The following is a 14,923-nucleotide window of genomic DNA, read 5'->3' as shown; positions in this document are numbered from 1 at the left end:
TCATTGAGACGCGAAATGCACTGCCTTAACTTCAGGAAGTATCTGAAGATGATGTGCAGGAGTGCCCACTATGCCCACTGTGCCAGCAACATCTGAAAGACACACCAAACCCTCTTGGATCTACCTTGTTGACCTATACACAGAGGACGTTATAACTACTCAGTTGAGTAGTTGTTCCTATTTTGAGGGAACACTCACAGCTGCCAACCTAATTTACCAGCAGTAGGAGGGGGAGGACTTGGGGGAATGGTATGGTATGCATGTACAACGGGATTCACTGTCTCAATGCAGTGGTGCATTGAGTATTTGGCAGTGTGGGGATTGCTTCTCCATCATTCATTGCACGTGTATTGCAGTCTGAATGGTGAGGAATCTGTGGCCCCATTAGCCAGCCCTTCATGCGGCTGAGTGAGGTTTTATTTTACTGAAAACTCTACACAATCCTTTAAATTCAGCAAGAAGAACAAGGGATCATATTTGTTCTGCCTCAAAGCAATAGAATACAACATATCATACAGAGTTTTAGTCAGAGAAATAATTAAAACTTTGATTATTAAAAAGTAGCGTTTACAACCAATATCACTGTATGCTTTGGTTTACAGACAGGCCCAAGTATCGAGCATTATGTACAAGAACGACCTAGACTTTCTAAAAAAAAAATGTGTCTTTATTGGCTGTATATCTATTTTCGTTTCAGTCCACTCTGATACCAATTTGAAAGATATTGCAATGGTTGATTATAAGTACAAATATAGTAGCAGCATAAAAGCAAACACACAGGTGTGAAATGAGTAGCTTCGGCTTGGCTAAACTCTAAGTCCACTCACCGAATGCTGCACTGTAGAAGTGATATCAGCCCCCAGGCGAAGAGCCAGTTTGTATAGATGTCTGATATGAGCTTGCTTTTCCCGGGCATGACTCAGGTGGATTTGAGTTTGATGGGAATCCTCAGGTGTCCCCTGCAGATTGCAATGATCTAAAGCTTCCGATTTGACAAGATTGTCCAGCTGCAAAACGTTGGAGAGGATCATCACATTGGTGACATCAATTCAGACTTGCACTAAATCAATTACAATCTACTACAAGGGTTACACTAGAAGTACCTCCTTTTCTACAAGTGAACCCAAAATATGTTTTATGTACCCCAAATCTGAGAATGTGATAGTCAAGAAAAAACACATGCATGCAATTCACACAACGGATCTTTCATCACTTACTTCCAGTCGGACCTGGTGAAAGGTGGCCATTTTGCTTAGAATGGCCTCATACTCTTTGATTTTGTCTTTGACGCGTTGATGCAGCTGAACAAGTTCCCCAATTTTCTTACACCGCTCTTTCTCGAGTGATCCTTTCAGACTGAGCAGTTCTGACAGCTTCACTGAATATTCTACTTCGGCAGTAAGTTGCTATGGGAAAGGCACAACAATGAGTTGCCCAGATATGTGGGGAAAAGTCTATGCTACAACCATACTGGCACTGTGCATCATACATGATGTCTCAGCAATCCCACATTTTCCATTGATTCATTCGACACAAAATAGAGTAGCTACAATGAATTGAACAGATTGTGAAGATGACTCAATACATTTTGTGTTTTTTTCAGTACAAGAATAACAGAACTGTATAAAATCTTTCCTTCAATACATATACAGAAAGTGGTTAGTAACTCCGCTAGCCCCAGTTCAGCACCATGGAAGTTAACCCTCCCTGTGTCACCACAATGGCAGGTAGGAGGTATTTTCAGTCCCAGGAATTGAGTGTTGGTTCCACCAACCATGTGACTTCAGGCTTCACTCCCTTTCCCAGCTGGCAACAGCCAGGTAAGAGCTTCAAGAATAGGGCATCAGGATCAGGAAAGAGGTATACGCAGCCTAGCCATTGCACAGAAAAGGCGGTATGATCAAAACATAAGCGATTATACTGGAGAATATAGAAAAGGGGATTATGGCATGACAGGCTATAATGCATAAAGCAATGTGCGCAGCCCCGCATATTGGGGCATCATATAGAAAAAGGCTACTGCCTGATTGACCAAGCTCTTTTTTGCATGAAAATACCTTCGTACTTGAAAAACATGTGCAAACCGAGCAAACACAAACGTGACTGATTCAAGGAACATCTAGGAAGCTATGCTTGCATATTTGTTGGTGCTGCATCTCTGCAAACTGTGCTGGGAAGTGGATGCAAAATTGGGGTAGCCAGAGGAGTAACCAAGGACAGTCAATGCAAATGAGGGACACACATGCATTAAGAAGCGACCCTGTACAAGCATGCTGCTTCACACAAAAGTAGAACATTATTAGCACAATTTCTCTCAGGTTTCAACTGGCCCCTGTTATAAACTCACGTAATTCCTATAGAAACTGAGGAAACTACTTGATATCTTACTTTTTCCCACAAATGTTTCAACTTCCTCACAGTTCAAATCCCACTTGAGCAATGCAAGTTCACTGCTTAGATGAAGCCTTTCATTCAGAAAACATTTTGAGAATCAGCAATGCTTCCGCAATTGGCATCTTTCGCAACTGCGAGACTTGTCCTTGGCCTCAAGCCCAGGTACCGTATCTCTCCAGGACTGAAGTCTCTACACTGGCTCCCAGTGGCTGCAAGGATAAAGTTCAAAACCCTCTGCATTGTCCACAAGGCCTTCTGGGGCCTGGGGCCTAAATACCTTCAACTCTCTCTTCCTAAATATCTTCCTTCCCGAGCCCTTCTCTCATCCGTCTCCAACTCCCTCAGGGTCAGCCGCTTCTCGAAGCAACGAGCTGGGGGTAGATCTCTCTCCGCGACAGGGGCCTCCCTCTGGAACAGCCTTCCTGCCTCCCTGAAACTTGAGGAGAACCATCTCCGGTTCCGGAAGCACCTCAAAACCTTCCCCTTTGCTTCTGCTTTCTCTCTCCCTCTCCCTGCTAATTCTTCGCTGAATCTGCACCGAATGTGCAACTGGGCCACTCTCGCCGACCTCGGTCCTGGGCCCAGCCACTCTCCACTTGCACTGCCTCCCTGGCAACCCCTGCACTGCGGGACTGTCTGTGTATCCCTACAGCCCCCGTTCCCAGCACTTGTCTGCACTTACCTTGCACTTGCCACCAGCTGGCCCTTTATTTATTTATTTTATTCTACTTACCTTGTACTGCACTTCCCCCCTCCCCTTGCACTTCTCCCTTCCCCCTATCCCTGCACGATCTGAATGACACCTGGCCTAGTAGGATCGTTGTCTGTCTTCCCCTTGTTCCCCCCTCCCTGCCTCGTCGGGCCTTGAAACACTTGAAACACTTGTGTATAGGCGCGTTACAAATGCCATATCATATCATATCATATCATCTGGAGGACAGAAGTGGGGGCCTGCTGCGTTTTGCTGCCCATTACACATTTGTTGGGTCTTTACATGTGTTCGTATAGCTTGCAATTATAAAAAAAACAAAAAAAGGCTATGTGTATTTGAGCATTATGCAAAAATGGGCACATGTACATACTAGGATAATAGGTTAGTATATTAAAAGATAACGCGTCTCATTACGTGTCCGGTGGTGCGGTACAGACATAGTGGTAATCCCATTAGTGACACTTTTTTGGCAGTAACAGAATTACTGACACTTTTATTGTACCACTGAAGTGTGATTTTGGAGCTAAAGGTGAATCCTCCACTTTACTGCCAATGTTCGTCAGAATTACTAAAGCAGAATTACCACTTGCGGTAATTCTGTAAAAATCCCCTAGGAGCCTAATTGACTAAAAAAGTAGGGAATAGCACCACTGTCATACTGCTCATAAACCCATGGTAAATCCACAGAACTGACAGGCGATAACAGTAAACATGTTTGTTGGTAATTCAGCCGGTGCACTCTACCGCCAAACTTATCATGAGGTCCAATTTGTATTCACAGAAACATATGATCATTATGGAAAGAGTCACTTTGTGTGTTCTGAATGGGCCTTGATTGGAATTGGCAATGAGGAACAATTTGAGCACTGAGGAAATTGAGCAATGTGTTGTATGCGCACATTCTTCAGAATGCACACTATAGGTCAAAAAGCATAGTGCACTCTCCATTATAAATGAATTGATGAATAGTATTTTAGTAGGGGTATCATATCTAGATATTGGGAAATGCATAGATCTGATTTTGTACTTAATGTGCCATTTTAGAGGTAATATTAATGAACAATGATGGTCTACCAGTGGGGCTATCATGTGATGATAGGAACATTACGCAAGACATTTCTAACATGTGGTGAGAGACATATAGGAACTAGGATCAACAGAACACGAGTTAGAAATAAAGTTCAGCACTCTTTATTAACTGGATGGTTGGGTGGTTGGAACACTACTCAGGAAGGATAACTTTATTAAAGGCGTCAGGATGAAGGTTACTCAAATGGTGAAAAAGCCTAACTGCGGGAGCACTGTCCTTTCGGGGTTCCTTAATCTAATGCATAGACACAGAGCTGTAGGGTTAAGCTTGCTTCTTCGATCAGATTTACAAACTCAGGGACATGGCATCCAGCTCAGTTGTTGGCTTTCAAAGTCTCAGTTATGTAGGGCCCTGCACAAATATTTACTACACCTACCGGCATGTACTTCTCCCCCTTTACTTGGAAGATGGGTCAGACCCAGATATTATCAGCCTCTACCCATGTGTCACTCTTCTTGGCAAAATGATGATGATGTTACCATGTGTGCTCTCCTATCAGCAAGCATTTCCTAACCGACTTACTTTTAGATTTGATTATTCCTACGACACTATCTTAAAAGAAAATATGTCTTCCCCCTTGCTTAAGGTTGATGATACCACTGACTCTCTCCTTACATCAAATATGTCTTCTGTTCGGACAAACTCCCAGGTATGCCAGAGCAATGCTGGAAGTCTGCGGACTTGGAGAGCCCAACTCCCTCCCCCAGTATACACAGAGGACTCAGTCAACGGCAAGTTCAAACTGCGGTTTATTATAAATAAAACCAACATGGATCAATAAGAGAACACAGGAAGATTCTAGTAAATCACGCTGTCTCCTTGCTCACAGGCCAGTTTTAATACAAAGTTACATAATTACGCTGTCATTACTTGGGCCTTTCTCCAAAAACCTATCGGTGTGAGGGATTGGCCAGCGGGAGTCTAATAAACTATATGGTCACCCATATGCGTTATTCTACTGGCTCTTGCATGTCAGGTGGCTGGCCTGTCCCAACCTCAATTCACTATTAATTACACTGAAGCAGAGTAGTGGGCTTACCATTGGTTCCTGTCTGTCACCATCCACCGCTGGGATACTAAACTGTGATTGGCTAGAGCTGAGCCCCCCAGGCCTGGGACTCAAACGAGTTCACAGCTCACTGTGTACCTCTTCAAGGTAATGTGAACAATCACATGTCTGTATTGTAACTTGTGTACACCACCATTGCCTTATGAGAATATGCTCCTCACTGTAGCAGCACTTATTGCAATCAGCATCTGGCTGCTCTTTTCCACCGTGGAAGACTGTTCATTGTTTCATTCGGCTGTACCACGTGTCTAGAGACCACAAAATCAAGCTCTGCAGCTCCTAATTATGAGGATTTATTCTGTTTCCTTGCAGCTCCCCCCTTTGTCGTCTGGGTATTGGAATGTCTTCATATCTCTTGACCTTGGCTCTGGGCCTTGTCTCACGCGTCTTGCTCTCTGTCCAGCCTTAGTCAGCTCTGTTTGTCTCCTGCTCAGGGATTTGAGGCCTGTTGTAATTTTCCTAAACCTTAGAATGCGGTTTTTACATTGTCCATGCTATACTACATTCTCTACGGGCTAGCTATACATGGTTTGATAGGTTCCATATGCGCTCCTGTATGTGCATGCGACAATTGGCTTTAAGCATCAGCAAGCTTGCCTTACTGCATTTGGATAATGACAAAATAATAAAGCAATGACAGTATCTATATGTCCTCTAACTATAGAACTATGCGCTCAAGTTCTTCATGGATTCCAGTGTTTGTGTGGTGCAGTACGGACTGCACGTGTGCTTCATGTCTATCGCTGCTATGTTGTGCTGTCTCTAATGATGTCAGTAACATGGCTTCATGGTGCTTAATCCAGGATGTCCATATAGGTGTCTCTGACCACGGTCCCCGGCTCTTCTCCCACACATGGACAGATTTGTACCACACTTGGTCTGTATGGCTGACTGAGAGGGTACCTCTCTGTGTATTTGTCGATCATTGGTGCATTTTGGATTCGTCTGAAATAGAATGGGTGGTTGCAGTTTTTTCTGGCCTTCTGTCTTGTCATGAACTTGGTGGGGCGGGGGTGCCCCCAGGATCCCAACTCGCTCTTCACTTCTCTCTTGCTTAGGGATTGTGCCAGGCTATGTTTTTAAGGCTCATTCGAAAAGACCATGGCCCAAGAGTGTGACTTACAGCTATAGGACGTAATTCTGGTCTTCCTCTACTCTGTGCCCCTTACCAACCTCAGGAAGATAGTCTCCCACTGGCTTTGGAGCCTCTCTCCTACTTCTGGCCTTGGGCATGGGCAACAACTGAGATGTAGCACTTTACAGGGTCTGGATTGTCCCCTCTCCTTTTCCGAATCTGGACTTTCCTCAATCTGAGATATAGACCTCAGTAGGCACTTGGCTTTTTCTTTTAATCCTCTGCGTCTGGTATTTGCCAGTGGCTGGGCTAAAGACCTTAGCAGGCTCTTGGCCAGCTTCATTCCTGAATCTAGGCATTGCTCGGGCCTTGGATACAGCCTTCCATAACGTTGTAACCTTCTGCTCCCCTTCCCTTCTTGCTTCCCCTCATGCTCTCTCAAAGGATCTCACACTCAGCCTCGTCAGCCCTCAGGTTAGCAGCCCAGTTTGTGTCAAATTCTTAGGGCCTCGCCCTTTTTAGGGGGCTTAATTATTATTATTATTATTATTTTATTGTGCAATTACTTTAATCATTTAAAACTTTAAGCACAGGTTATAAAGAAACAAAATAAAACAAACAAGAAAAACAAGAAAACAACAATATATTTCTATTCAATTGAACAATCAAAAAATTCCTCTTTTGTTCTTTAAAAAACATTAACGATACTAAAATTCTAAAATAACCTTTTAAACTTACCACATTAAAATCAATATATATACAATATTAAACAATATTCTGAGAATAACATACAGACCATATCATGTTTGCATCAAATGTATTTTCCTTTCATAAGGTAGAGGAGAAAACGACTTTACCGAGGTCTATTGAGGTTGTTTTACTAAGGCTTAATTATACAAATTGCTTGGTTCTTCTCTAAATGGGTTACTTCTTCTGCTAGTTTGAATCCCAGGCCGTGCTACTTTTATACCAATTTCCAGTATGGTGTCCCTGGGTGTTTTCAATGAGTATACAAAGGTTTTGCTTGAACTATGATTCCCTACTATCTGCATGTTATTTTGTTAAATAGCGGCCCTGGGGTTGCTCGGCATTCTTGGAGTCTTATTTTTTATTGTGTTCATGGTTTGTACATGAAAACCTTACACAATTGATAGAAAGATAAAAAAATAAAAGATCAGAAGATAAACAAAAAATGTTACTTACAAATGTTGAATCATTTCATTTCATTTCTCTTACAAATCCAATACAAGAAGCACGCAATAATTAAGCTAAATGGGGAAACTTATATCAACATTTTGTCAATACATCTTATAGCTGCCAGAATGAAAGGAATACGTTTGCCTACCAGCATTTCATTCCAAAATTCATAAGCCCCACAAAGCCTAAAATCAAATAGAAAGCTGTTAAAATACTTATGCCTGATAGAAAACATTGAAGGCAAATCATTAACAAATGCTTCAATGTTTCGATAGATAGCTCCATTTTACAAAATCTGCACAGTCTTTTAATTTGCTCAATCCCCTCATGTGACCCACCAGAACCTCCTCAGTAGACATCAAGTACATTCGAAACCTTAGGAATTTGTTCCACCATTTTGGACATGGACATTTTTTTAATATATGGCTCACATACCGCCAAGGGTTTCAGAATCAAAGAACTTTCATAAGACAAAGCATATCTCATATTGATCTCCCTGGTGCTAAACCAGTTCCACTCCCAGAGTTCCTTTTTTATTTTTTGTGAGCATAAATCCAAAGAACCCCTCGATTGATCCAAGTCTTGAAGCAACAGATCACATGAAGTTATCCAATTAGAGAAACATTGAGAGGTGTTGGCTTTCATTAACATATTTAATTTAGCAAATAGGGAGTTGGGAGATGGCAACCTAATATTTCTATGCAAGGATAATGTTTTCCGCTCCAGCTATGATGTAATGGATAGAAGGTCAAGCTCTTGTTGAATAATAGAGACGGAAACACACTTAGGAAGTGATAAAACACACCACCAGACTAGGTCCTCAAGAATTTGCCAATCCGGAGCTTCAAAGAGTGATAGGTCAACATCATATAATAAGGCCTGCAATACTTTGGTGGTGTAATAGTTAATTAGCAGCACCAGGAAGAACTTCCCAAACGTTCTATTGATCTTCTTTAATTATGCACAGAAGGCTACACACTTCTTTTTTATAAGTTCAAAGTGACTGTGTCATTTCGGGGCGACTATATATCGTGAAGCCTGGGTATAGATAGTGATCTACCAGGCTTGATGATGACGATGCATCCTTAATGTTGACAGAGGGTTTGAATATGGCTGCTATATTATCTAAACCGCTAATGGTGCACAAGACGTCTCATGTTGAAAAACAAGGGCAAGTTTACAGCCAGTGCCAGAATAGACAATCAGGGGAAGAAAAAACACCTTCTAATCTGCACCACTGTGACTATACGCCACTAGATCAGAATGGAACTTATGACATAGTGAGGGTGGTACAGATTTTAAGATCAGGTCAAGAGGTTACTCTTAACAGAGCTCACGTCTTGGACCTCTTCTCTAACATCCCCTCTCTGAGAAATGCACTCAGGCATAGGATTATCTTGTTAAAGTTAAGTAGAGGTTAAAGTACTAGAGGATTTAGTCATCTTGCTAAAACTTTTGCGATTTAGAACTTCTGTCATATGATTAAGTAGCAGGTGGACCTCTTCTTTGCACGATAATTCCTACTTCAGTCCCAGTTTGAAGTTTATTTAATGTACTACCACGTCCTGGGTGTCCTGAAGGTCGTCCACCACATTTAAGAAACTCTCACAGCTTCCACTTGAACCAAAGTCCGAATCTTTTTATCTTGCAAACAAAGGGATTATAGTGCCCAGTGCGGATCATGTATTTGCCTGGTTTTTGGCTTTAGAGCAAGGTTTTCTTTTAGATTTTTCATGGAGCTCCGCGGAGCCGGTCATATCTTGCCCAGCATTACGCTGGGTCCCTTCATCAGAGGCCCCCCTGCGATAATGAGAGTTGGAATCTGTTTTCTCAGGAACTTGCGTGAACCACAGTTCCCTTTACATTTAGGACATTTCAAATGTTTGGCCTTCTTTGCCAATTTGGATATAGCAGAAGACATACCTTTCACCTCTTTATTAAAAGCAGCAGTAGTTTTTTTTTTTACCAAGTCATTTTCATGAAGGGATATTGTTTTGGTCCTCCACTGGTATCTCATGGAGCTTGGACAAATGCACACCACCTACCACAGATGAAACATGCAGTAGAAACACGCTGCATTCTTATTCGAGAAATACAGACAGAGTGCTGACACAGGGGAGAACAGCCCAACGTATTCGCTGTGGAGGTGCTAGGACACATCGGGGGTCATTACGAGTTTGGAGGTAGCCATGCTGCTATTAGCACCATGGCTGCCTCCAAACTCGTGTCCGGGTTCCTTGAATGGGGACTTACCGGGTCATTCCAACCTTGGAGGACCCAGTAAGTCCCCATTCAAAATACCCATCCCCATTCAAGCCCCCATAGGGCTCAATGGGAATGGGGAGGGAGCTAATAACGGGCCCGTTATTAGCTCCCTGGTCCCTTAGCGGCTCCCGCAAAGGACGGCTGGTAAAACCAGTCGCCCTTAGTGGGACCCGTTAAGGGACCTTGTAATGCGGCGGTAAGGGGTTAACAGCAACGGCATCCTTACCGGTCCCGTTAACCCCTTACCGCCGCACTCGTAATGACCCCCACTGACTTTGATGACAACGAGTGATCAGTCTTCTTTGCAGCAATAAAACTTTCCAGGAAGCTTCATTTTGAATAGACAGGGCAAGATTTGTTTCTATGTTTGATGAATTAGAATCATTCCTGAGAGGGATTTGATTCGTAGTGAAGCTGGAAACTTCTCTCCACGCAGACGAGCCAGAAGACATCTCTCTTTCTTGAGGCAGCAGGGTCCGAACCTGGTAGGGTTGAACTACAGAAGAGTCATGATCATCATTATACAAGGGAGAGTTGAAACTAAGCCCATTATGGGCTGCAAGTCTGTCCCAATGGGCAGTGGATGATTGTCCCATAAAGTGATGTCATCAGTCATTATTTCTGCCCCCATGTTATTGACTTCTTACTCTGCCACCTGAACACTATGCTTCACTGCTTGAGGCCTATAGAAGGAGCTTGTTATTTTATTTGGAGGAGCTCCTTCCGGATAGCAAACCAAGATGTACTTCTGGATAACTGTGCAGGGCACGGAGTAGAGTCATTCAACACCACTGACGTTGTGACCGTGGTTGGAGTAGGGGCAGCTTTCAAAGCATTATGCTTGCTACGGACTTCATACGCAGCCATGAGAGAAGATTTATATAGGCCTTAGCCCAGTGAGTAAAGATGTCTCCTTAGCCACTAAAGATGCAGAAACAGCAGTAACTGCACCTCACTGATACTTCACAGCTTTTGAGACCACCCTTCCTCTTCCTCAGAAGGGCAGCGTACCGCTAATAGAGATCGAAAGAGGAACCCGCAGTTCAAGCACCTTGTACTCCTCTTGCATGAGATTCTTGCACCTTCTAGTTGCCATACAAGAGACACAGTCACACCAGAGGTCACAGCAGTAACTGCACTTCACTGGCACAATATAAGGTACTATATCACAGCTACAAAGGTATTCTGGCGAGATGTGGGCAGATAGAGGAGAAATTGGGTGAATTGAGGAGGAAGGAAGGATGAAAAATAATGCAAAGCAGCAAAACCAACAGCGGTGCCTCCTTGCTTCATGATCACAAGAGGTCACCACTTGGACGCCTCACGGGACAGAGTTACCTACTCCTGTAGCACTCTGTATCCGGTCTCACGCTCCAATACGATCACCGTTGCCACAGCCTCTTACCGCACTCACTGCCATCTTAACACCAGTGTCACCTCCTGCTCCCCGGACCACAGCCTGTTCCCATCCATTCTGCACCCCGCAGGGGCTCGACTCCACTCCTTGCCCACTGCACACACTCACCACGGGATGGAAACAGAGAAAGAGGAAAGAACGTCTATGCGTCAGTAACGTCGGTGACTGTTCAGCTGCTGTGTCAAGCTGCCCCCCTTGTACCTGGTGGAAGGCCACTTCCAACAACCACAACGTGTCAGTAAGGCCACCTTACTGACTCTTTGAGTCATTTGCTAGCATCTTCTCCAGCACGCAACTCCAGTGTGGGTGCCAGAGGTCCACGTATGGCTGCGTGTATGATGCTTTGTGAGTTATCATGATATGTTAGGTTATGTTATGCTAAATATGTGGTATTTCTTGTGTTCGTAAGGTAGCATTTTAAGGCAAGCTACAATATGAGCTAATCTAGACCCATGAGTTAGGCCAAGATGCCTCTGGATGGATGTTGCACTATATAAGTAAACTCCTAATATCTTCTTTAATCTTCTCCTGACTTTTCTACTCCTCAGCTCTCCTCTACGGCCTCCCTTCCTCACATCTAGCCCTCCTTAAATCCATCTACCATTCTGCCATCTGTTCTCTCTGTCTTCTCTCTCTTGATGATTCTATCTGTTCTTCACTCTCCACCCTGGGCTGGCTCTCCTTTCACTCTCATCTGAAATACAACTTCCTCTGTCTTATCTTCAAATCTCTCTATGGTCTTGCCCCACCCTACATTTCCTCCCTTCTCTCATTCTACTCTTCATCTCGCTTGCTCCGTTCTGCTGATCACTTCCTACTTACTGTTCCACCCGCGCCTTGTGCACCATCTCGTTTCCGTTCCTTCCAGCTTCTTGCTCCACTCCACTGGAACTGTCTGCCTCTCCGCTCCATCACCTCATACTCCTCCTTCCGCACTTCTCTGAAATCCCACCTACTCCAATCTCCATCCTGACAGTTCTCTATTGTTTTCTGACATCTGTCCTGTCACGCACATGTTTACAAAACATACGGAGAGCCACAGATTACTTCGTTATTTAGTGACACTTAATGTAGTTTTGTGAACACGTCAATAACTGATATAATCGAGAGCAAAGGAATAGCTTGTTCTTTGGGGTCTAGCTTACTAAGGGAGCACTAAATCACGCCTTAGCTCTCTGTGGCATAAAAGATGAGCTTTCCATTTACATATCAATCTGATTCCAACTATAATAGCAGTGGAGCTCTAAATGCAAAGCAAATATTATATAGGAGGAGACGGGGCTGATGCACAGTTATACACAAACTATTGGAATGAATTGCTTAGTATTCATCAAAACCACCAGGCGAAATCCTAAGCACAAACAGTTTGCATACATTCTGCTTTTCTCACCTGAAACTGTGGTTTCATTTTGTTGCATTTGCCTTGTAAATCTGGAAGAGGTTGAGCATTGCATCCGGTGCTGTCAGTCGGCACAGGCATAAGATCTTCCTCGAGGTTTTTCAAGCTTTGTGTAGTCTAAATGAAACAAAAAAAACATTTGAATAAATCATGATGCCTCCCAATGTGCATTGACTGTTTACAAGAATTATTATTATTCTCACAGATAAAATAACACGAAGTACTGCTGGGTTCAGCTGTTTGGTGATAGGAACGTATCTTGTTAATAAAGTCACTGGGATGCTTCTCGTTTGCTCCCACAGGCATCTCAGAATCAGCTGCAACAATGCGCTGGCCCTACCATTACCTGTCACTGTCCATAATGACTGCACACAAAAGCTCCTTACAAATTATGCACAAAGCTGCTGGTGTTGTGGTGAGAGCATGGCACTATTACAGAAAGATCCTGCAGGCATGAAATGACCACTGCACTGTGATTACCAGAACCCCGGGGCAATACCGCTGGTGGTATTAGTGTTTTTGCTATCAGCCGCATGATGGAATTAAAGAAATGCTGGTATTAGTGAATTTAGCACTGGCGGTAATGCTTTTATTACCAGTGGTAATGCATGGACCAGTGGTGGCAATTTTATCCCTGGGAGTAAGTTTTACCTCCATGGGAGTCTGTTTCACCTTTCTGTAGTGCACTGTATTGCACTTCTTGCAGTAAATATTCACGACCAGCAATACTAACACCACGGTTTCTGTAATGATGCTCCATGTGGATTTGATCGATCAGCTTGTCTTGCTTGTGAGGTCAGGTGGTTAGTCACTGCCGTGCTTCGTGGAGGTTTCACATTCAGGCAGGCCTGATGTCTATGCAAGAATCCTAAGTCCATCTCCAGTGAAGTAGAATACATGGCGCACTAGGGAAAATATGCTGGTTTTGGTAATGTGATCATCAGTTCTTATAATTCACAGAATCATTGCAATATTTGTGAAGGCATATTGTTTTACTAAAGCCTGGTACACGAAGACATTCGCTGCAAAGCCAACATTATTGGCATAGAAGTACATATAGGAGGGGGCTGCGACATGAGGAGCGACCCACAGCCTGTGAGCCTAGGCAGCTTTTTAAAAAGGTGATACAGCCCTGAAGCAGTGCTTTACGTACCTGAATTGGAGTATCTGAAATATCTGGGGTGGAGACTACAGCTTGAAAGATTGCTGCACTGACTGTGGGGCTTGCCCTTTGAACTGCTAGGCCCCTTTTCAAAAGGCAATACAGCGCTGAAGCGGCGCTTTACTTACCTATAATTGGAGTATACGAAAGACTTGGCGTGGAGACTACAGCTTCCAAGAGTGCTGCGGTAACTGCGGCCTTGCCATTTCAACTGCTAGGCACCTTTTCAAAAGGTGATACAGACCTGAAGCAACACTTTACTTACCTGTAATTGGAGTATCTGAAATACTTGCTGTGGAGACTACAGCTTCCAATAGGGTGACCAGATTAAAAAATAAAATAACGGAAAAGGCCATAAACATAGAAGTAGGACCAAAGTAAATACAAATACAACTGTAGTCCTACTTCTATGTCACTGACCTGTTGCGATGGGCGTGGAATGGGTCTGCTCACAAGCACACTCCTCTGGAGGAGAGTGCCAGGGAGGAGAAGTGGGAGGAAATGGGGGTGTGGGAAAAAAAAAAGCATTTCACGCCACCATTCACGCAGGAAGAGTCGCGCCGGGACCCGATTTCAGGATTTCGAAATCAGGTCCCGGTAAAAAAACGGGACCGTAGCCACCCAACCATGCAAACCCGGGACAGGGTTTCTAAAATGAAAACACTCCTGGGATCCCGGGATGGAGGGTGATATCCCTGCACTGTCCCAGGAAAACCAGGACGCCGGTCACCCTACCTTTGAAGCGCTAAGCACCTTTTCAAAAGGCGATACATCGCTGATCAGCATTTTATTTACCTGTAATTGGACTATTTGAAATGCTTGGTATGGAGACTACAGCTTCCAAGAGTACTGCAGTGACTTTGGGGCTTGCCCTTTGAACCTCTAGGCATCTTATCAAAAGGTGATATGGCACTGAAGTGTTGCTTCAGCAGCATGGCATTGACGAACTTTGCGTGCCGAGTCACAAAGCCCATTGTTGTCGGGCAATCTTCCGGTAGTGTGGGACTCTGGAGCAGTCCGAGATGGCTGAGTGCTATGCCCAAGGATTCTGCTGGTGCAGAGGCTGATGGAGTGCGCCCCTCGGAGAGTGGCAAGTCATTTGTAAACCCTTTCAAGCCGCTTCCTTTGCATATATGATATGAG

General features: G+C 43.9%; 1 protein-coding gene across 1 annotated transcript in view; it reads right to left on the bottom strand.

Annotated features, from left to right (window-relative positions):
- The window catches only part of CCDC141 (coiled-coil domain containing 141), a 676,030-nt gene that overhangs the window by 223,623 nt on the left and 437,484 nt on the right, over positions 1–14,923 (bottom strand). The window contains exons 14-16 of the mRNA XM_069616100.1: positions 12,610–12,735; positions 1,218–1,406; positions 828–1,007 (exon numbers count right to left, since the gene is read on the bottom strand). Of these exons, the coding sequence (XP_069472201.1) occupies positions 828–1,007; positions 1,218–1,406; positions 12,610–12,735 (495 nt within the window). The remainder of the gene's footprint in view (positions 1–827; positions 1,008–1,217; positions 1,407–12,609; positions 12,736–14,923) is intronic.

The sequence above is a fragment of the Ambystoma mexicanum genome, chromosome 9 (genome assembly GCF_040938575.1).
Source record: "Ambystoma mexicanum isolate Mex_15411 chromosome 9, UKY_AmexF1_1, whole genome shotgun sequence".
Classification (NCBI taxonomy): Eukaryota; Metazoa; Chordata; class Amphibia; order Caudata; family Ambystomatidae; genus Ambystoma; species Ambystoma mexicanum.
Note: the sequence above shows the minus strand (reverse complement) of the source record. Positions and strands in the feature narration are given on the sequence as shown.